General features: G+C 39.2%; 1 protein-coding gene across 3 annotated transcripts in view; it reads left to right on the forward strand.

The window, feature by feature from the left end:
* taok1a (TAO kinase 1a) overlaps window positions 1-24,536 on the forward strand; it is a 169,391-nt gene that overhangs the window by 79,954 nt on the left and 64,901 nt on the right. For all 3 annotated transcript variants that reach the window (XM_041196835.1, XM_041196834.1, XM_041196837.1), the window contains exons 2-3: window positions 16,605-16,828; window positions 19,208-19,279. In XM_041196835.1, the coding sequence (XP_041052769.1) occupies window positions 16,697-16,828; window positions 19,208-19,279 (204 nt within the window). In that variant the 5' untranslated portion in view covers window positions 16,605-16,696. The remainder of the gene's footprint in view (window positions 1-16,604; window positions 16,829-19,207; window positions 19,280-24,536) is intronic.

A 24,536-nucleotide genomic window follows, 5' to 3' on the forward strand; every position in this document is an offset into this window, starting at 1 on the left:
ACTTCACTTTTAACACAAAATGCAAAATATTTGTGATGCAATTTTTGTCCCAATCTGCCATGTGCAAGTACATTGCTGAAACATTGAGATAACAGAATGCAAGTTGTAACATTAAATTTAAAAAAGGGCCTTATTTAAAAGGAAATTGAAACCAAGATGTCATCTGTGTATAGTGGCAGATGTGGATTTCTACAGAAATGCAGACACACTTTGGAAAGGAAATGTGACCCTAAGTTAACTGAAATTCATTACTGTAAACTCAACAAAATCTAGCAGTTCTTGTTGAATGTACTGATCCCATCCAATTACTAGTCTCCATGATTACTTGAACATGCATTTCACAATAGACAAGTTATACTACACATTTTGCTTTGCAGATAAGCAAAATTTGTAATATAAATGTGCAAGAATAGGATTTACTGCAAACTTTTTAAACTTTAAAAGTCAAATTTTTAAAAATTCCCTAAAATTATGGAATGCTCATCTAGCAGCTTATGTGAGTCTGAAGCATTGGCTGGCCCCTCAAACATTGAAAAAAATTGCTGGAAATTCAATTTGGTAAAATTGTTAACATAACAGTTTCTGTTTTTTAAAAAAGTCCTTTTATTACAGTGGAATTAAAGGAAAATACTGGATTTGTTTAATATCTTCTTTCTTATACTTGAAATTGTTAATGCCTTCATAAGAGTCAGCAAGTGTTTATATGGAACATTCTCCTAGTATAACCTGACCATCAATTGGGTTCTGCCTTATAGCAGATCGTGACTCATACGCAGAATTCTTGAGCCACATACTTGGCAAGAGTAGCTGAGTTAGTTCTGTATTTCTTCTTCACGGTTTCTAGGTGGGCTGCAACCAAGGCTAATGAGTCTCACCTATCCTTTTCTGTTTTGGGGGAGGCGGGTGGTGGCGATGGGTGGTTATACCCATTGGGTGCAAGTAGACTGTAACCCAGTATTCCAAAAGGCAGAAAGCTAAAGGCTAGCAAGTTTTTCAGTTAGTACGCTATAGCTTGAGTTTGGCTCAAAAATGAATGTCTTTTTGGGCTTCCATTTAAAGTACTTGCAGTATATAAGCTTTTTACAAATGTTTAATAACATGTTAGAAATTTGCATTAAAACATTTGAATTCAGAGGATTGTAACAATATAAAATAATTCCAGATGCTATGCAAAAAGTAGCAAATTGGGCTATGAAAAGTATTCACAAAAAATGAAAAATGTTAAGCAAAAGAAACAAAGAAAAGTACAGCACAGGAACAGGCCCTTTGGCCTTCCAAGCCTGCGCCGATCATATTGCCTGTCATACTAAAACATTTTGCACTTCCGGAGTCCGTATTCCTCTGTTCCCATCCTATTCATTTATTTGTCAAGCTGCCTCTTAAACAACACTATCGTACCTGCTTCCACCACCTCCTCTGGCAGCGAATTCCAGACACTCACTATCCTCTACATAAAAAAACTTGCCCCTAACATCTCCTCTAAAGTTTTCTCCTCTCACCTTAAATCTATGTCCCCTAGTAATTGACTCTTCCACCCTGAGAGAAAGCTTCTGATTATCTACTCTGTTCATGCCACTCATAATTTTGTAAACTTCTATCAAGTCACCCCTCAATCTCCGTCGCTCTAGTGAGAACAATCCGAGTTTCTCCAACCTCTCCTCATAGCTAATAACCTCCAGACCAGGCAGCATCTTGGTAAACCTCCTCTGCACCCTCTCCAACACCTCCATATCCTTCTGGTAATGTGGTGACCAGAATTGCACGCAGTATTCCAAGTGTGGCTTAATCAAGGTTCTATACAGCTGCAGCATGACTTCCCAGCTTTTATACTCAATACCCCTGCCGATGAAGGCAAGCATGCCGTATGCCTTACTGACTACCTTATCCACTTTTCAGTGACCTGTGGACCTGTACACCCAGATCCCTCTGTCCGTCGATGCACTTAAGGGTTCTGCCATTTACTGTATAATTCCTACCTGTATTAGACTTCCAAAATGCATTACCTTGCATTTGTCTGGATTAAACTCCATCTGCCATTTTTCCGCCCAAGTCTCCAACCGATCTATATCCCGTTGTATCCTTTGACAATCCTCTTCACTATCTGCAACTCCTCCAACCTTAGTGTCGTCTGCAAACTTACTAATTAACCCAGTTACATTTTCCTCCAAATCATTTACGCATACTACAAACAGCAAAGGTCCCAGCACTGATCCCTGCGGAACACCACTAGACACAGCTCTCCATTCAGAAAAGCACCCTTCCACTGCTACCCTCTGTCTTCTATGACCAAGCCAATTCTGTATCCATCTTGCCAGCTCACCTCTGATCCCATGCGACTTTACCTTCTGTACAGTCTGCCATGAGGGACCTTGTCAAAGGCCTTACTGAAATCCATGTAGATAACATCCACTGCCCTTCCTTCGTCGATCATCTTTGTCACTTCCTCGAAAAACTCAATCGTGTTAGTGAGACATGACCTCTCCTTCACAAAACCATGCTGCCTCTCATTTAATACACCCATTTGCTTCCAAATGGTAGTAAATCCTGTCACGAAGAATCTTCTCCAATAATTTCCCTACCACTGACGTAAGGCTCACCGGCCTGTAATTTCCTGGATTATCCCTGCTACCCTTCTTGAACAATGGAACAACATTGGCCATTCTCCAGTCCTCTGGGACCTCACCCATAGCCAGTGAGGATACAAAGATTTCTGTCAAGGCCCCAGCAATCTCCTCCCTTGCCTCCTTAACTTCCTTTTATCCAAATTAACAGAGATTATTAGAATTTGAGGGGAGGAAATTTAGCAAATAAAACATATAAGGAAGGAAGTTGAAAATAAAGACTTCTAAATGTGTGTCTTGGATTTAGGAAATTGAATTTGTAAATGTGTTTGTTGCTTAAGAGGTAAAGAATAATGGATGATAAGGCATGATTAGTAGATATATTATCTGTATTCAAATAATAGCCAAAAAAAAGGAGGTGCGATTTTATAACTCAAGAACCATGATTTTGGAAAACATTGGAGAATTTTTTTTTATTACTCATTCAAGGGATGTGGGCTTCGTTGGCTAGGCTGGCATTTATTGCCCCTCCCTAAGTGCTCTTAAGAAGGTGGTGGCAAACTGTCTTCTTGAACCACTGCAGTCCATGTGGTGTAGCTGCACCTACAGTGCTGCCAGAGGGGCAGTTCTAGGATTTTGACCCAGCAGCAGTGAAGGAAAGGCGATATATTTCCAAGTCAGGAAAATGAGTGGCTTGCGGGGGAGGGGGAACTTCTAGGTGATGGCGTTCCCATATATCTGTTGCCCTTGTCCTTCTAAATGGTAGTGGTCATAGGTTTGGAAGGTGCTGTTTAAGGAGCCTTGATGAGTTCCTACAGTGCATCTTGTAGACGGCACACATTGTTGTTACTGTGCATTGGTGTTGAGGGAGTGAATGTTTGTGGGTGAGGTGCCAGTCAAGCGGGCTGCTTTGTCCTGGATGGTGTCAAGCTTCTTGAGTGTTGTTGGAGCTGCACACATCCAGGCAAGTGGAGAGTATTCCATCACACTCCTGACTTGTGCCTTGTAGATGGTGGATAGGCTTTGGGGAGTAGGGAGGTGAGTTACTCTCTGCAGGATTCCTAGCCTCTGACCTGCTCTTGTAGCCACAGTATTTATATAGCTAGTCCAGTTCAGTTCCTGGGGTAATTCCCAGGATTTTGATAGTGGGGGATTCACTGATGGTAATGCCATTTAATGTCATGGGGCGATGGTTAGATTCTCTCTTGTTGGAAATGGTCATTATCCAGCACGTATGGCGTGAATGCTACTTGCCACTTGTCAGCCCAAGTCTGGACATTTTCCAGACCTTGCTGCATTTGGACATGGACTGCTTCAGTATCTGAGGAATCGTGAATGGTGCTGAACATTGCGCAATCATCAGCGAACATCCCCACTTCTGACCTTATGATGGAAGGTCATTGATGAAGCAGCTGAAGATGGTTGGGCCTAGGACACTACCCTGAGGAATTCTTGCAGTGATGTCCTGGAACTGAGATGACTGACCTCCAACAATCACAACCATCTTCCTTTGTGCTAAGTATGACTCCAACCAGCGGCCGGTTTTCCACTGATTCCCATTGACTCCAGTTTTGCTAGAGCTCCCTGATGCCACACTCGGTCAAATGCTGCCTTTATGTCAAGGCCAGTCACTCTCATCTTATCTCGGGAGTTCAGCTCTTTTGAACCAAGGTAATGAGATCAGGAGTTGAGTGGTTCTGGTGGAGCCCCAAACGGAGTGTCAGTGAGTAGGTTATTGCTAAGCAAGTACCGCTTGATAACACTTGATGACTCCTTCCATTACTTCACTGATGATTGAGAGTAGACTGATGGGATGGTAATTGGCCGGGTTGGATTTGGTCCTGCTTTTTGTGTACAGGATATACCTGGGCAAAATTTCATATTGCCGGCTAGATGCTAGTGTTCAAGCTGTACTGAAACAACTTGGTTAGGGGGCACAGTAAGTTCTGGAGCGTAGGCCTTCGGTACTATTGCCAGAATATTGTCAGGGCCCAGAGCCTTTACACTATCCAGTGTCTTCAGCCGTTTCTTGATATCACGTGGAGTGAATCGAATTGGCTGAAGACTAGCAACCTTGAAGTTGGGGACCTCTGTAGGAGGCTGAAATGGATCATCCACTAGGCCTTTCTGAAGATTGTAGCAAGTCCTTCAGCTGATCTTTTGCAATGACATGCTGGGCTCCCCCATCATTGAGACTTTTTTAGTGGCTTGCTAGGCCATTTCAGAGGGTGTTTAAGAGTCAACCACATTGCTGTGGCTCTGGAATCACACGTAGGCCAGACTAGGCAGATTTCCTGCCCTAAAGGAGAATAGTGAACCAGATGGATTTTTATGATAATTGACAATGATTTCATGGTGATAATTAGACTTTTAATTCTAGATTTTTATTGAATTCAAATTTCACCATCTGCCATGGTGGAATTTGAACCCTGGAGCATTACCCTGGGCCTTTAGATTACTAATCCAATGACAATACCACTACGTCACTGCCTCCCCAGAAGAAATTTATCAACATCCTTAGATGGCTTTACAAAGTACAAGAGCTAAAGTTCAGTTTATAGTTGTCGCGTAATCTCAGTTTTAGGTTATTATAATGCTGTGAACCTTAGCTTTTTTTATGCTGCCAAATTTGAAAGAATGAAGTTATTGCTAGCCCAGCTTTACTTTCTCCTCCCCTCATCTCAAAACTGCCTATTTGAGCTCCTTGTTGCTAGTAAGTGATTTCAAACTGTAGGATTGGCAACAGTACTGTTAATCAATTGCAAACCGTCCCTTGATAAACTTGCAGAGAAAAATATCAGTGAGTCTGATGTGATTTGTACAATACCTGATTAATATGTGTAAACTAAAAAGAGGTGCTTTTTGTTTCGCTATTATCAAATATCTTGGTTTTGGTTTCTAACTGTTTACCAGTTAGTGGTGCTTTAGTATCGAAAGAAATGACACTTGAATTTAGATTATGTTCATACTATACATGTAACATGTTTAGTTTTTTTCTAAACATCTAATAATGTTATAAATAGATATAAGTTCCCACAGAAGTCAATAAATTGAAAAGGGTAATGGAAGTGCCAGCTTCTCATAGTTTTGTGACCACAGTCCAGAGGATTTTTAAAGAAATTAGCATTAATGCAACGAAGTGCAGTGGGCCATCTGGAGCCTCCTGCTGTGCAAATGCAGGATCAGCATTGCCAGCATTCTTCTGTGAGTAAAGCTTACACTTACTGATGACATTTGCCAAACAATAAAACCAAACAGAAGTGAAGTCACTAAGGAAGCCAAAGAATAATCTCCTCAGCTGTCTTCCTGATTGTGCCATGTGACTTTATGTCATACTGGCAGCTCACCCTACTAGCCAAATCAACAGATGTATGGAGAACTGCATGTTGGGATAGCAGCAGTTGTTCTTAAACAACAGTGTCCTTTTTGTAAAAAGCCACACTGCGAAAGGATGCAACAATGTGACATCATCATCTTATCCTAAGAACATTCCTTTACTGTTCTTGTTTTACTGTGTTTAAAACCGCTCCTCCCCCATCGTTCAAAATCCAAACTATGATCATATTGTCTATTGTTCAGCAAAATGCCCTGAAGTATTTACTGTATTTATTTTTATTAATAGAACCAGTGAGTGCAACTCTTATACTCCCTGATTCGTGAGCATTTTGTCGTGCAGAGTTGTGCAGTCTGGTGAATGCCATATAGCAAATTATTAGTTTGAGAGAAAAGGTTGCTCTCTAGAAATAAATTCCAGTGACTATCATGTAATGGCATATGTGTGTGAAGAATAATGAGGATAAATTATTAATTAGGCTTTAGAATGTTTTATGTAAATGGTTTAAGATAATTGAATATTAAATATAACTAAAAAATCATTGGCGTCGATAAATTTGTAGGCCATTTAAGGAACCAGTTAACTTTCTTGCATTGTTTCTGCTGCAGAAGTTGGATGTAATGCAAATTTTGATATTTTGACTTGGGTCCATGCATGTTAGACCATTTTTTTAGAAAGCTTTTTTGAGATGTATACAAAAAACACATTACAATGTGCTATTGATTGATCTGTTTTATGTTTGTCAAGGGGAGGAAGTGATAGAAGATTTGCCTTAATAGTGGTCTAATACACTGGTGAGCTTTACTTAACTACATGAATAGCTGATCCAGATAGCATAATTTGATTAAACTTAATAAATACTAAAGGTGCAGTTACTTTGAATTAAGTAGAAAAGGTTGAAAATTCCTTAGTGGTTCAGTGGTTAAATGCTGGATTGATACAGAACTGAGCTGTATGCACACAAGAAGTTTCCCTGGTTTGCCGTGAGCTAGGCAAAACTGGTTCATTGGAAGCATTACAGTTGGCATTGGCGGCCTGGACCAGGAAAGGGGAAAATCATTGAACTCATCCATTGATTCTTGTTGGAGATGCTTGTGCATGTATATAGCGTGAGAAGTTGTTGACCTTGGTTGTGATGCTTCCCTTATTGTCAGATAGACTGCCAGAATTTGCTGTGTAAGCTAATTGTCATGTTTCAAGATTTCCTTATATTTTTTCCACAGATAGGAAGTGAAAAAGCTTTTAATATTGGGTTTTTATAAGCTGAATATATTCAGACAAGTGTGTGGAAAAGGCTGAGGTATTAGATTGGGAAAATGCTAATGAGCTCACGCTGAGAAATCTTTATAAACTGTAAATAATCAATTCATCAGAGTGTCAGTAACCAAAAACATCTTGCACCTGTTCTACTGGAAAACATTTGACCCTTTTTGTTGAGTAGTGAGGGAGACAGGACAGACTGTGACACATAGGCTTGAGGTCACGGTGGAGGAGGTGGGTCTTTTTGAAACAGGAAGGCTGCAAAAATAGTTGGCTTTGTTAAAGAATATGCTGTGAATGCTTTTGATCATAGATGAGGCAAAGAAGTTAGAAATTATGGATAATTAGAAGCCATCTTATTTTGGCCACACTCTGGGGTTGAAAAAAGTGTCTCTATTTGGTATTATGACATAGATATTCTGTAGGAATATAAGGGGAGGAGTAGGCCATTTAGCCCCTTGTGCCTGTTCTGCTATTCAGTGAGACTATAGAATGGTCACAGCACAGAAGAAGGCTATTCAGCCTGTTGTCTGTGGCAGCTCTCTGCAAGAGCAACTCAGTCAGTTAAACTCCCCTTTCCCTGTAGGTCTGCAATTTGTTTTCTTCAAGTGACTATCCAATTTCCTTTTGAAAGCTCCAATTGTATATGCCTCCTCCAGACCCTCAGATAATGCATTCCAGATCCTAAGCACCCACTATAAGTGAAAATGTTTTCCTTGTGTTGCCAATGGTTCTCTGGCCAACCACCTTAAATCGGTGTCCTCTGGTTCTCAACCCTTATGCCAATGGGAACAGTTTCTCTCTATCTATTCTGCCTGGACCCTTCATGATTCCTATCAATTCTACTCTCAACCTTCTATAAGGAGAGCAACTCCAGCTTCTTCAATCTATCCACATAACTGAGGTCCCTTGTCCTGGAACCAGTCTTGTAAACCTTTCCTGCACCGTCTCTAAAGCAGTCATATCCTTCCTAAAGGTGGTGCCTAGAACTGGACATACTATTCCGGCAGAGGGCTAAACCAGAGTTTTATAAAAATTCATCATAACTTCTTTGCTTTTGTCCTCTATGCTTCTATCTTTAAAGGTCAGATCTGATATGCCTTTTTAACCTTCTTTTCTGTCTTGCCGTCTTCAATGATTTTTGCCCATAAATCCCCAGGTGTCTTTGTTCTTGCACTCCCTTTGAAATTATATTTGTTCTCCTTGTTTTGCCTAGCAAAATGTATCACTTCACACTTCTGTGCACTAAATTTCATCTGCCATGTGTCCAACCATTCCACCAACAGCCTCATGTCCTCTTGAAGTCTATCGCTACCCTCATCATAGCTCAGAATACTGCCAATTTTTGTGTCATCCGCAAATTTTGAAATTGTGCCCTGCATACCCAAGTCCAGATCATTAATATATATCAAGGAAAGCAGAGGTCCGAGTACTCACACCACTGTATATCTTCCTCCAGTTTGGAAAAACAGCTGTACCACTACTCTCCATAAATTTCCTGTTACTCAGCCAACCTCATTTCCGTGCTATAGTTCTGCTTTTATTCAAATTTGCTTTGTGGTACTTATCAAAATGCCATTTGAAAGTCCACATACAGCACATCAACCATCAACTTGAGAAATAATCAAGTTAGTTAACCATGAAATAAAAACAGAAAATGCGGGAAAATCTCATCAGGTCTGACAGGATCTATGGATACAGAAACAGAGTTAACATTTCGAGTCCATATGACTCCTCTTCAGCGCTCTGAAGCATTCTCAATTTACATAAATTGGCCCTCTGCCAAATAAGTATTTTTACTCCAGAATGCTGCTTTACCTTTTCTATAACTAAACTAATCTAATCCTATGACGCGATGATCACTGTTCCCTAAATGTCCTTATACTGACACTTGCTGCACTTGACCCACCTTCCCCAGAAAGCCATGGAGGCTGGGTCATTGAATTGATTCAAGGTTGAGTTAGATAAATTTTTGATGGACAAGGGAGTCCAGGGCTGTGGGGTCCAGATAGGACAGGAGTTGAGGTCACAATTCATGGTTAGCCATGATCATACTGAATGGTGGAGCAAGCTCAAAGGGCCGAGTGGCCTACTCCTGTTCCTAGGTCCTATGTTCCTATGAACCTCATTCCCTAGAACCAGATGCAGCAGTGCCTCCCTCCTTGTTGGACTGCAAACATACTAATCAATAAAGTTCTCCTAAACATATTTTAGATATTCTTTCCACTTTCTTGGCCTTTGTACTGTTATTATCCCTGTCTATATTAGGATCATTAAAGTGCCCCATTATCACTATTCTATAGCTTTTGCACCCCTCTATAATTTCCCTGCCATTTTGCTCCTCTATATCTTTTTCACTAGAAGGTTGTGTATAGAATACACTCCAATAGTGTCATGGCACCTATATTGTTTCTTAGCTAAGCAAATAGTTTCTGTCCTTGACTCCTCCAGGGCATCCTCCCTCTCCAGGACTGTAATATTGTTAATCATTGCAGCCTCCTCTCCTCTTTCAATCCCAGCTTTCCTGAATACCTTGTATTTAGGAATATTTAATGCCCAGTCCTGCCTTTTTCTGTTGAGCCAAGTCTCTGTTATCGCCACACATCATACTACCATGTGGCTATTTGCGCTGTAGGTCACCAGCTCAAATTATTAAGCTCTATGCATTTACACACGTGCACTGTAAAACCTAACTTAGACCTTATTGCATGGCTAATGTGTGACCTAACAGCATTGACCTATTTCCCGTTGCTCCATACCCCTTAATTACTTTGGTTAACAGAAATTTATCAATCTCAGGTTTAAAATTAATCTAGTACCACTACCGTTTTGTGGAAGAGAACAAATACGTGTAGAACTATTTTCTAACTTCACTTCTGAAAGGCCTGGCTGTAATATTTAGGCAATTTCACTAGTCCTAGATACCACTACGACATTGCCCCCCACCCCGGCACCAACCAGTTTCTCCTTTCTATCTCAGCAGGTCTGGCAGCATCAGCGGAGAAGAAAAGAGTTGACGTTTCGAGTCCTCATGACCCTTCGACAGTTCTCTCGAAGGGTCATGAGGACTCGAAACGTCAACTCTTTTCTTCTCCGCCGATGCTGCCAGACCTGCGAGTTTTTCCAAGTATTTCTGTTTTTGTTTTTGTTTTGGATTTCCAGCATCCGCAGTTTTTTTGTTTTTATCTCCTTTCTATCTCATCAGTACCCCTTAATATCTTGAAAACTTCAAACAAATCAATTCTTAATTTTCAATGAATACAACACTAGTTCATGTTATCTTTTCTCTTAGCTGGACTCCAAGGGTCAAATTATCATTGTAGTAATTGGTTTTTTGTACTTGTCCATGATATTTTACCAATCTATATACCTGGGCCCCATGTCTTGGACCTCCACCAAGCTTTTCACCATTTAGAAAGCATTATGATCTAACCTTCATAGGTCCAAAGTGAATGATCTCACACGTGCCTACATTGAAATCTATTTCCCACACTTGCCAATTCACCTAATCTATCAATATCTTTGTGATTTTATGCTTCCATCTACACTGCTTACAATTCCACCTATCTGTGTCATTGATGAATGGATTGAATTGAGAGAATCCAGTTAAGTAAGTGATTCTATATGTTCACTTTGCTGTGAAATAAACCAGCTTAACCCACCTCACCGTTTTTGCTTGGCTCCTCTTTAGTGAGATTGAAGAAACTGCATGAGAAGCACAAACGTAGTTCAGGTTATAAATTACAGACTAGTGTTATACCCCTGGGTTATACTCCTATGCAAATGTAGGCCAGTATGAGGCAGCTTTCATAAAAGTAAGACATTCAGCCTGTTTACAGGAGCAACGGTTACAGGAGCAACTGATGTAATTAAATCAGAGAAGATATTTACACAAGGTGTGATTTTGTAACACTGACACACACACACACACACACACACACACAGAGACACACACACACACACACACAAACAATAGTTGTTTGAGGGAGCTACTAGAAATCTGCCAGCAGTGCAATTGAATCAGAGCAACCTGTGATGTCAGCAGAAGATACTCAGAATTGGAAAAGAGGGAAGTAAAGAATTTTCTCTTGTTCAAAACTATGGTTTTGCTTTTTATTTCTTTTTTCGATTATTTCTCATTGCAGTCTTTCTTACCTTGAGATTGCGCTCTCATTTCACATTAAAGGATCTAGCACTGCCACCCACCCACAAAAGAACAATTAACTGAAGGTTTATATTTAGGTTATCTCCTTGAGTTACCAGTACCATTCTCTATTTGCCTCAAGGGGAAACATCACTGTGAAATAAGCAAAAATATTCAGGAACAGGGAAAAAGTCCTTAGTGCAAAAATAAATATGTATGTATGACCTGATAGTCATTACAGAGACTTGGCTGTACAATGACAGACTGTAACCTGAATATTCAAGGGTACATGACATTTAGGAGGAACAGGAAGCTATGAAAAGGTGGACGAGTAGCTCTATTATTTAAGGATGACATTGGTACAGTAGAGAGATGACCTTAGTTCTGGAGATCACGATGTAGAATCAGTTTGGGTAGAGATGAGAAATGGTAAAGGTAAGAAGTCACTTCTGGGAGTTTTATAAAGGCCCTCTAACAGTAACCACACTTTATTGGATGGTGTATACAGGATGAAGTAATGGGGGTTTGTGCGAAAAGTATGGTGATAATCATGGATGATTTTAATCTATGCATGGATTGGTTGAATCAAATTGGCAAAGGTAGCTTGGATGATGAGTTCATAAGTGTGTTTTAGCACCAACCAGGAGCAGGCTATATAAGATCTGGTAATGTGTATTGAGGCAGAATTAATTAATGACCTCAAGGTGAAGGCACCCCTGGGTGGCAGTGATTATAATATGATTGAATTTCACATTCTGTTGAGGGAGAGAGGAGTGGATCTAAGACTGGTATTTTAAACTTAAATAAGGGCAATTATGAGGGCATGAAGGCAGCTGGCAAAAAATGAACTAGCAAATTCGTTTGAGGAATAGGTCAATAGAGATGCAATGGCAGACATTTAAGGAGACATTTCCAAATACTCAGAAAAGATACATTCCAGTGTGAAAGACTCTTAAGCACCAGCTGTGGCTAACTAAAGAAGTTAAAGGCAGTATCAAATTGAAAGAAGAAGTGTATAATTGCGCCGAGATTAGTGGCAGGTCAGAAGATTGGATGGAATGTAAAGAACAGCAAAGGAAGGAGGGAGAAATCTGAGTACAAAAGAAAACTAGCTAGAAATATAAAAACATGTAAGAGTTTCTACAGGCATTTAAAAAGGAAGAGTAAGTAAATTGAGTGTTGGTCCTCTAGAGAGAGTGTTTGGGGAATTAATTGAAAATAAAGAAATGGTGGATGAATTGAACAGGTATTTTGCATCTGTCTTCACTGTAAAGGATACAAATAACATCCCAGAAATAATTGTGATTCAGGAGGTGAAAGAGAAGGAGGAACTTAAAACAATTACAATCACCAGGAAAGGGTGCTCAGAAAATTATTTCAACTATAAGCTGACAAGTCCCCAGCTCCTGATGCACTTCACCTAGAGTTTTAAAAGTAGTTGCTGCTGAGGTAGTAGATGCATTGGTTTTAATTTTCGAAGATTCCCTAGACTCTGGAAAGGTCCCATTAGATTGAAAATAGTGATTATGACTCCTCCATTGAAGAATGGAGGGAGTTAAAAAGCAGGAAACCACAGGCCAGTTAGCTTGTTTTCTTGGGAAATTGCTGGAATCTGCTATTAAGAAGGTTATAGTGGGGAACTTAGAAAATCTCAAAGCAATCAGGCAGAGTCACCATGGCTTTGTGAAAGGGAAATCATGTTTGAATAATTTATTGGATCCCTTTGAGGAAGTAACAAGCAACATGGAAGAAGGGGAACCTGTGGATGTGCTGTACTTAGATTTCCAGAAGGCATTTAACAAGGTGTCACATAAGTTACAATGCAAAATAAGAGCTTGCGGTGTAACATATTAACATGGATGGAGGATTGGTTAGATAACAGGAAGCAGAGAGTAGGCATAAATGGCCATTTTTGGGTTGGCAAGATATGACGAGTGGAGTACCACAGGGATCAGTGGGACCTCAACTATTTACAATTTATATCAGTGACCTGGATGAAGGGACTGAATGCATGGTTGCTAAATTGACACAAAGATAGGTAGGAAAGTAGAGGACATAAGGATTCTGCAAAGGGACATAGATTAAGTGAGTGGGCACAAATTTGGCAGATGGAGTATAATGTGTGTACATCTGAACTTGTCCAATTTGGCAGGAAAAATAAATGGAGACAGATTGCAGAACTCTGAGGTACAGACATATGTGTGTGTCCTGGTGCATTCATCACAAAATGTTAGTATGCAGGTACAGCAAGTGATTAGGAAGGCAAATGTAATATTGACATTTATTGCAAGGGCAATGGAATATAAAAGTAGGGATATTTTGCTACAGTTGTATAGGACATTGGTGAGACCCCATCTGAAGAACTGTGTACAGTTTTGATCTCTTTATTTAACATAGGATATAAATGTGTTAGAGAGAGTTCAGAGAAGATTCACTGGACTGATACCTGGGATGGGAGGGATTATCTTATGAGGAAAGGTTGGACAGGCTGGGCCTGTATCCACTGGAGTTCAGAAGAATGAGTGGTGGTCTTATTGAAACATGAGATCCTGAGGGGACTTGACAGGGTGGATGTTTCCCATTGTGAGAGAGACGAAAACTCGACACAATTTAAAAATAACGGGTCTCCCATTTAACACCGAGATTATAAGAATTTTTTTCTGTGGGTTGAGAGTCTTTGGAACTCTCTTCCCTGGAGAACAGTGGAGGCAGGATCACTGAACATTTTTAAGGCAGAGGTAAGTAGGTAGATTCTTGACTAACAAGGGAGTCAAAGGGTATTGGGGGTAGGCAGAATGTGGAGTTGAGGGCACAATCAGATCAGCCACGATTTTATTGAATGGTTGAACAGGCTCGAGGGGGCTGAATGGGCTACTCTTCCCAATTTGTATGTTGGTATAAGCTAGCGCATTTTGATCCATCTTAACTATTTCCATGCTCACCATAACTTTCTAATTGCCTTCTCTCCAGAAATGTTTTGGTGAGCAGATGGGAGTACAATCTAAATGGGAAATCATTAGGGGTTGGGGGTAAAAAAGGGCTTTAGGTATCCAAGGTTATTAAAAGCTAGTTCACAAGTGCCAAGAAAGTGATCAAAAATAAATGTGTTGACATATCACAGAGGCTTGATTCTGTATCGAATCTAAAATAAAGGAAGTGCTACTACAGTTTACAATTTTTTTAATATTCATTAATGGGCTGTGGCATGCTGACTAGGTCTGCAATTTTTGCCCATCCCTAATTGCCCTTGTTCAGAGAGCATTTAAGAGCCAACCACATTGCTGTGGGTCTGGAGTCACACGTAGGCCAGACCAGGTAAGGACAGCAGGTTTCCTTCCTTAAAGGACATTAGTGAACCAGATGGGTTTTTACAACAATCAACAAAGATTTTGTGGTTACCATTAGGCTTTTAATTCCAGATTTTTATTGAATTCAAATTCCGCCATCTGCCATGGCGGGATTCAAGCCCAGGTCCCCAGAGTATTACCCTGGGTCTCTGGATTACTAGTCCAGTGATGATACCGCTATGCTATCACCTCTTCCCAACAGTTTTGAATATCCCATCTTCAAAAAGATATTTTGGCCTTGGAGAAAGTACAGAAGCAATTCACTGTAATGATATCTAGAATGAAGGGATTGAAGAGACTGGTGCAATTGGGTTATATTTTCTGCAGATAAGGTTAAATGATTTGCAGATGATATTTAAACTGATGGGGTAGGTAGGCTAGGACTCTGCTCTGATAGAGTATTCCAGAGTGTAATTTTAGAATGTGAGCTAAACCACGGAAATAAAATCAGTTAAAACTTTTCATACAAGAAGTAGTAAGAATGTGGAACTGCCCCAGAAGTCTGAGACCAAAATCAGTTGAAGTGTTTGAAAGGAAAGCGATATAGAAGGCCAGAAATGCTTGATCGGCTGAATGGCCGCCACCCGTCCCTGTGCTCCTCAGTAATTGCTTTTCAATATGAATATGCTGATTGTGCTGATTAACAGACTGTAAAATATGTATAATGCTCTTAGAGGCAATCCTAAATCTTATACAGCAGTGGTTTATACTGTAAATGTATATTTGTCATGAATAGGTACTGAGAATAATCAAGAAGGCTCATTGAATGGTTTGTATCTAGAAGATTAGAATACAAAGGGGTAGAAGTTAAACTTCAACTATGTAAAGCCCTGGTTAAATCACATAAACAGTACTTTGAGCAGTTCCGGACATCAAACCTTCAGGAGCAAATATTTGGTCTTGGCAGACGTGTAGCGTACTTTTACCAGAATGATAACTGGATTTTAAGGCTTAAATTACAAGGAGAGATTAGACAAAGTCAAATTGTGTTCCCTGGAGTTTATAAGGTTAAAGGAGTGTTTTGAGCAAAGTTGTCTAGATATTAGGAGGATCAGATAGAAACTGTTTTTGCTGGTTTGTGAGCCTTGACCTTGAGTCTTGGTGTGGTCCAAAAATTAGAACTAGACTTCAGGAGTGAAATTAGGAAATACTTTGACACACAAATGGCTGATAGAAGTTCAGAATACTCTTTTGCAAATTACAATTGATGGTTTATCAGTTGTGAATTTTAAATCCGAGATTGATAGATTTTTGTTATCCAAAGGTATTAAGGGATTTAGGGCAAAGGTGGATATATGGAAATAGGTTACAGATCTGCCATGATCTTTTTGAATGGTGGAATGGACTTAAGAGCCTACTTCTGCTCTAATGTTCCTGTTTGACTAAATTATTGAGTTATATATTCAGACAAAACCCACAGTGTTATCCATGTTTATGGAATTTCTAAATTACCAGATCCTGCGTAATTCACATTCTGGTTAACTTGTTAATTCATCACAACTGTGAAGAATTTTTTTTTTCTCTTTATTAGTTTTATTTGCTGCAAGTAAAACAGACTACTAAATTTCAGTTGTCTTTCTGTTTGACACATATTTTCTTTCCCTCTTTCCACCTTGAATCCAAAGAAAAAGTTGATTTGTTCTGTGCTTGGTTGGAAAGTAGAATATGAGCTATTCATGTTAGAACATATATTGTCACATGACAATCAAGAGTCTGATTCAGATTTGCGTCCCCTGGTTGGGAATCTACCATTGCTGCCATGTTGCAAGTATGTTACTATTTTATGGCTGGAATTTTATTAAGTATCATCATTTTGAAATGTTTCCAGGGAAAAAAAATCAGATTTCAGTTAGTTTAATCATTGCATATACCATTAGTTTAATTCACAACTTCATCTTAAGAGCATTCTTGATCAGAGGATTTACAAATTCAATAATTAACATTTTTTTCTTTTTCAGTTGTCCATGTTCAAGAGGCCTCATTGATGCAGATGCAGCAAGAATTAAGACAGTGTGAACCCAGATAGTCAGACGGCTAACCGCACAGTAGGATGCCGTCAACCAACCGAGCAGGAAGCCTAAAGGACCCAGAAATAGCAGAGCTGTTCTACAGAGAAGATCCTGAAAAGCTGTTTGTGGATTTGCGAGAAATTGGCCATGGCAGCTTTGGAGCAGTTTATTTTGTAAGTATGCTTTTTAAAAATAAATACATAAATTCAGCCAGTTATTTGAATCAGAGAATTGCAGAGTTGTTACAGCACAGAAGGAGGCCATTCAGTCCATTGTTTCTGTGCTGGCTCTCCAAATGAGTAATGCACCTTGTGCCACTCCCCTGTTTATCATTCTGGGCATAACTGCAATTGAAATAAAAACTTTAGTGAAGCTTTCAATTTTTTTAAATTACCACCTTATGCTTCATATTTTAAGGATAAGCTCTTATATAGTCTTGCCATTTTAATTATTTTGCCTTACTGTATCTATGTTTATGGCAATTAAATACTAAAATTGGATGAATGCCTATACTAAAGTGGCTATAATTGTACCAAGTACGTCTTTGTAATTTGAGTTAAAATGATTAGAATTGCATCTATTTTCATAGAAGCAAAAAGAATCCTATGAAGTGTCTAGCTCCCAAAAGGCCTTAATGTCCTCACACCAGTAGGCATTTTCATTTCAAATTACTAAAGCATATTTTGCAGTAGGATTTTGTTTCTTTTTTTGTGGTATGTAATTTGTCCTGCCTCTGAAATCCTTTCTCTTTGTTGGATTTTAGCCCCATATCCTTGTTAGCTTTCAATAAGTAAGTTCTGTTAAGAATCTGGTTGTTATTGCAGAACCTTTTCCTCCTAGCCATTTTTTTTTATTTTTGTAGAAAACCCAGTGAAATTTTAAGCCTTTTATTAACTGTATGTAGCATAGAAGGTCTAGAGGCTGACAGTCGACTGATACCAAATACTTCATTGTATAGGCCGCCAACACATGTTAGAATTCAGACCTCAATGAAAGGCCTTGGTTGTAAAAAAAAATCAGTATATCAACCTGCCTGAAGTATTTTGTGAAGGCTCCCACATTACAATACTGTAATTTGGAGTAACTGCTCAGATGGCAAGGGCAGCATTTAAAACTGCAGATAAATTCTTTATTTTTCTCATATGAAATGCAAAAGGTGATCATGGATTTCATGTAGAAGAATTTTTTCTGAGATAAGGCTGCAACCTCAGGGAATCCTCGGGTGCTTCACAGCCAAAAAAGTACTTTTTGAAGGTAGCAAATTTTTGCAAGGTCCCACAACCAGCAATGTGATGTTGGTCAATATTAACCAAAATACTGTGTCAACTCTCCCACTTTTTAAATAATGCCATGGGATCTTTTACACAGCATCGCTGCTAGTACAAATGTCTAAGTTTATTGTCTCCATCAGGTACCATCAAGTGTTAGTTTCGCCAGCTGGAAGCTTGGAGTTTCAGTAGCAGTTTGTGTTTACATAGGTGCACTTTAGATAATATCTGCCAGCATCATCCCAATATTTAATGATGTTTGTCAAAGAGAATATATAATTACATTATTTAATGTTAATTCTTAATTGGGTGTGAAGGCGAGCAATTTTGGTGGCCTGTATGCAGACTTTGCTGACGTAATGGGTTGAATTTTATAGGGCGCTGCAGTTCCCTCTCTGCCTTGGGTTGGTGGGCGGTGGGTAACCAATCCACAATCCCAACAGCTGCCCTGCAGCAATTTAATGCTGGGAGCAGCACTAATTGTTTTAATGCAAGACTTCCACCCTTTCTTGGGAGGAAGTCCTGCCTTAGAGAGCTGCTGGCCAATTGGATGGATAGCAGCCCTTTAATCCCAGCAGCAGTGACCATTGCTGGGATTTCAGGCAGTCCCATGACACGAAGGTGACCAGGTAATTCCGGGGTCATTGGTCTCAGTGAGAGGGAGGTTAAACAGGCCGGTGGGGGGGATGGTTAAAGGATGGATGACTTGCAGCGGGGTGTCTTCAGTGGGCCGAGGGACTTCCAAAGGCGGGCCCTCTCCCTCCTCCTTCCTTTTGCCCAATACCAGCATGTGCAGCTAAAGCTGTCGGGCTTCCTGCATGGTGTGGACCTGCCCCACTTCCAATAAACTACTGTGGCAGCAGGTTGGTTTAGTTGTGTGAAACCACTGTTTGAAGTAGTAAAATTTACAATATAGTGCAGCTAACTCTTGCAGGTAGGTACATCTGAAATTCCAGACCCTAGATTACAAAATAACATTTAAGAAGTCCAAAATTATTCTAACCAAGGAAGAAAAACGCAATTGAGAATGTTCTATTCCATGAAGAATGAAGTGAGTAATCCATTGAGACTGATTTTACTATGGATTAGTTTTTAGTTTTTAAATGGTTCAAAGAAAATTGGTAGTAAGTGTTATTCTTGGAATTTCAAAGGTCAACCCATGTCTGGCCAACGCTATTTCATTCAGGTTGTGTTATTTTTGTATTCTGCACTGCTCTGTTACTTTTGGTTTAATTTTCAATTTAGTTTCTTAAACTTGGTAATATCTGGTATTAAATCTTATAGGCACGAGATGTTCGCACTAATGAAGTGGTGGCTATCAAGAAAATGTCATATAGTGGCAAACAGTCCAATGAGGTGCGTATATTCTAAAATATGCATGAAGGAAATAAGGATACGTTTTGTGTGTGTGCCTGATTGTGCGGTCACTTGCAATCAAGGAATAAAGAAACTTGAAGTCTGTAGAATCGTGAAGTCGATCATAAGTGTTTCTAGAAGTTGTATGTACAGATGGGGGATTTAGGCTGGTAACTTGTTTTGTATATTCAGCTGACAGTAATATATCTGAGTACCTGCATGAGTTTGGGCTCGGGTTTCATGCATAGGCCATTAATGGGAAATGTTGCTAGACATGTGCCTAGATAGAAATTTGTATTTGTTAGCTAAGCTCGATTAATTTTGTTATCATTGCATTTTTAAATGTCTTTATAATGTTGCAAACCTAGGGCAGAATTTTATGTCCTGCAAGCGGACATGCGCCTGACTGGTCCCAATGTCATCGTGCAGTCGCGTGATATTTTGTCCAGTGGGTCCGCACGAGAGTTGGCAATGCGCCCGCCAACAATTAAGAGGCCTATTAAGGCCATTAAGTATTTTAATTAACAGCGATTTTTCGTTGCCCATCCAAACTTACGGTTGGCGGGCAGGCGAATTGGCCAGGCGGCCTTTGCATTTTTGAGGAAACCTCATCCATGGGCAGGATGAGGTTTCCGATATTAATTTTTAAAAAAATGTTTTGACATAATTTTTAAAATATGTTTCTGCTCATGTGAGAGAGTCCTATGTGGGAACTATTTTTTGGATTTTCAAAATCTTTATTTTTAAAATTCTTTGCTCCCTGAGGAAACTCCCTGCCTTCAGGGAGCTTTGAGTGTGCGCTCCCCCGCGCATGTGCAGACTTTTGCGCTCACCCTTCTCCTGCCCCCACCCTGGCAACGCTGAGCTTCTCCGCATGCCTTTCACATTGGCTGGTCGTTAATTAGCCAGCCAACATGAAACTGTGGTTGGGGGCTGATTGCGGGTAGCGGGCCATTTCCCGGCTGCTCCTGGGCCCACGCAAAAACCCGAAAATCCTACCCCTTATTCCCATTAGTAGTTGCTTCATGGAGAATCCCAATTTGTGTTTGAAAGGATTTTTGAGCAATTTGATTGGTTCATCCTTTTTTAATTGGTAGCTATTGCTGACTGCCTGTTTTTTTTTAGATTTCTATTCTTTTTTGAATTTTCTCCATGGCTATAATTCTGCTTGCTGAATGGTATCTTTCCTACCTGTTGCTGTTTCATGAATATGGAATCAAATACCGATGTGACAGAAATGTATGTATGTAATACAATACTTGAAATGCGACAGACAAAAAGCATGTCAAATGCAATATTTGTGTGTAAAATATGTAGTAAATTTGACTGTAAACCTAATATACTTTTTCTATAGTGCCTTGCTGAGATTCCATTAAAAGTAGGAATTTAAAGTATATTTTTAAATCAAGAAAGCTGCTTATCAGAGTTACTTCTAGGAATATAAAAAATTATAAATGCTAGTTACTTGTCTACTATGCTTTGAAATATGTGGAATTTTTGTAGTAATTAAGAAAAGATTGTATACATATATAATATATACACATTTATTTTAAAGTATTTAGCCACATGCTTAGAGCAAATGATAGCTTACCAATCCTGCATTCAAAGTAATTTTTCGATTGAAATTAAAGTTCTTCTTTATCTTAGCAGTAAAATTTACCAAACTCCACTTAATCTTTCAGACTAATTATTCCATCTATTTTTGATTTAATAATATGTCACAGATTTTCTTTAACTTTCTCATCGGCTTGCATTAAGGTGACATCTAGGTACTAAGCATGGACATAATACTGATTAAAAAGAGCTTGCATTTACAAAAAGCATTTCACATCGTCAGGATATTGCACTGTACCTTGTATTCAATTAGCTGAAGTGTAGTGTTGTTATGGAGGCAAACACACCTTCCAGTCTGTACTCAGCAAATGAGATAAATGGCCAATTAATCTGGTGATGCTTGAGAAATAAACCCTGACCAAGACAGGAGGCAACATTGCTTTTGTTTGACTTAATGCCATGGGATCTTTTGCATCCACTTGAACTGGCAAAGTCGGTTTAACATTGAGTCAAGAAATCAATGCTCCCCAACAATGCCATACTCCCTGAATACTACATTGAACTGTCATTCTACATTATGAGCTCAAGTCTTGGACTGATGCTTGAAGCCATGATCTTCAGATTGGGTGAGGGTGCTACTACTGGGAAGAACTGAGGTGAACAAAACTATCCTTTCTATGATGGAGTTTATTGAAAATTCATAGAAATTTATATTAGGCCTGTAGCTTCTATAAATCCATAATCCTAATTTCTGTAACCCACAATGCAATATCAATACATATTCTTATTGTCCTGTGGTCTTCCCATGTTATATATGATTCACAACCACTTCAAGGAAATGCATACAGTGAATAAAATGTGAGTGTGGGTATACTGCCCATCAAACATTGGATTTTTTTTTATAGGGGACCCAGGATAATTTTCCATCCTCCGGAAACATTCATTGGGAGACGGAAAGCAGGAAACTACAGACCAGTTGGCTTAACACCTATCATAGGGAAAATGTCAGAAACTATTATTAAAAATGTTAATAGCAAGCTCTTAGAAAATGTTAAGACAATCAGACAGTGTCAACATGGTTTTGTGACAGGGAAATCGTGTTTAACCAATTTATTGGAATTCTTTGAAGGAGTCACGTGCTGTGGATAAAGGTGAACCAGTGGATATACTGTACTTACTTCTCCAGAAGGCATTTGATAAGGTGCCACATCAAAGGTTATTGCAGAAAATAAAAGCTCATGGTATTGGGGGCGGGAGGGGTGACATATTGGCATGGATAGAAGATTGGCTAGCTAACAGGAAGCAGAGTAGCAGCCATAAATAGGTATTTTTCTGGTTGGTGGGATGTAATGACTGATGTGTCACAGGGATCTGTGCTATGGCCTCAACTTTTTACAATTTATATAAATGACCTGGATGAAGAGACAGATGGTATGGTTGCTAAATTTGCTGAGGACACAAAGGTGGGTAGGAAAGTAAGTTGTGAAGAGGACGTAAGTAGGCTACACAGTTAAGTGAGTGGGAAAAGACCGGGCAAATGGAGTATAATGTGGACAAATGTGAAATTGTCCATTTTGGTTGGGAGAATAAAAAAAAAATCATATTATCTAAATGGTGCGAGATTACAGAGCTCTGAGATTCAGAGGGATCTGGGTGTCCTAATGCATGAATCACAAAACGCTAGCATGTAGGTACAGCAAGTAATTAGGAAAGCTAATAGAATGTTATTGTTTTTTGCAAGAGGAATTATAAGGAAGTTATACTTCAGTTATATAGGGCACTGGTGAGACCACATCTAGAGTATTTTGTACAGTATTGGTCTCTTTATTTAAGGAAAGATGTAAATGTGATAGAAGCAGTTCAGAGAAGGTTTAATAGACTAATATCAGGAATGCGTGGGTTGTCTTATGAGGAAAGGTTGGACAGGTTAGGCTTGTATCCACTGGAGTTTAGAAGGGTAAGGGGTGACTTGATCAAAACCTTTAAGATCCTGAGGGGTCTTGACAGAGTGGATGTGGAGAGGATGATTCCTGTTGTTGGAGAATCTAGAACTAGAGGTTACGATTTAAGAATAAGGGGCCTTTCATTTAAGGCAGATAAGAGGGTCGTGAGTCATTGGAACACTCTTCCTCAGAAGGCGGTGGAAGTAGCATCTTAGAATATTTTTAAGGCAGAGCTAGATAGATTCTTGATTAATAAAGGGGTGAAAATTATCGGGGGTAGTTGGGATGTTACAATCAGATCAGCCATGATCTTATTGAATGGAAGAGCAGGCTTGAAGGGCCAAGTGGCCTACTCCTCCTGGTTCATATGGTTGTATGTTTTTTTTTACTCTTTATTCAATGCCTTTTCTCAGCTATTGGTGTACATACAAAAAATAGACTAATGCAGTACAAATTACTTCCATAGACCCTCATCATCATCATCTGATGTTGGTTGCTTTATCATATTACCTTATCTGACACAATTTTTTTATCTCTTTTGAAATCAGGACATTACCCACTTCTTATTTGGGAGGGTATATTCTGTTCCCAAATAGACTCTTCATTATTTGTGTATTTGCACCATCACTAAGACCAACTATTTCCACTTTTGTAACTCTGCCCCATCTCAGCTCACCTGCTGCTGAAACCCTCATTCTTGCCTCGGTCACCTTTAGATTTGACTATCCCTGAGTTGACAAATTGCTCCATGGTCTTGATTTGTGTTGGTGTTTGATCAGCTGGTTACTTTATTTAAAGCTACCTTCCTTTGGGGCAGCATCTCACTACTGTAGCATTGCCACTGAATGTTCTGGCTAAAATAAGAAGCTCAGCTTCTGCTGAAAGTGAGAACACAAACTACATAGTTAAGTACCTAATTATTGAGTGCACAGAGCTGAGATTTTGGCACAGCCTCCAAAAAGTAAGCTGAATGAGGAAAGGAACAGAGTTGAATGTGCTCTTTGTCCAAGACACAGCTCTGTAATTGATTCAGGTATAAAAGTGTTATTTTTCCAAATCTGTTATACATAACTGTATAAAATTTCAGATCACATTTATTAAGCAAATAATTTGTTGGAAAACCTAACTCATCTAGGTAAAAGTATAATCGTTTGGTTCAGCCATTTTATACAGTGGTAGAATGAAGTTTTAAAAATGTCAAAACAAATAGCACTCATAGTTAAAAGCAACTTGTAACATGTATGTGGCTCTATTGATAGCAGAGCTGGAAGATCTGTGGAAAAGGGAGGTGAAAGACTAAGTTAGAGAAGAGCACTGAAACAAAAGGAAGCATTTTTAAAATTTTAGATAGAAAATTTTATCAGAGTGACCAATCTTCAAATTGACTTGAACAAGTTCAGCTTTCTATATTTAAAAAATGAATGTGTTTTAATAATTTTTAATTCAAGCATGTACTTTGCTATTGTCTAGGCAAAATGTTTCCAAAATTAATGGAGGAATGTAACTTCAGAACTTTGCTAAAGGTTTTCCAGTAGCTCTACATTCTCATGGTTTTCACTTGAATCCAATAATATATTTATTGCTCCTTGTGTGAGATTTACTTCATGATTAATTAAATCAACCAAAGTATTAATGGTGCTTAGAGCATGACAGTATATCATTAACAGCAAATATACCAACTATTATTCCCCTCCCCCACCCAAGTTATCAGTGGTGTATGTGCACGTTTTTATATTAACACATGATGCAAATATATTTTT

Source organism: Carcharodon carcharias, chromosome 10 (genome assembly GCF_017639515.1).
Source record: "Carcharodon carcharias isolate sCarCar2 chromosome 10, sCarCar2.pri, whole genome shotgun sequence".
In the NCBI taxonomy this organism is placed as follows: Eukaryota; Metazoa; Chordata; class Chondrichthyes; order Lamniformes; family Lamnidae; genus Carcharodon; species Carcharodon carcharias.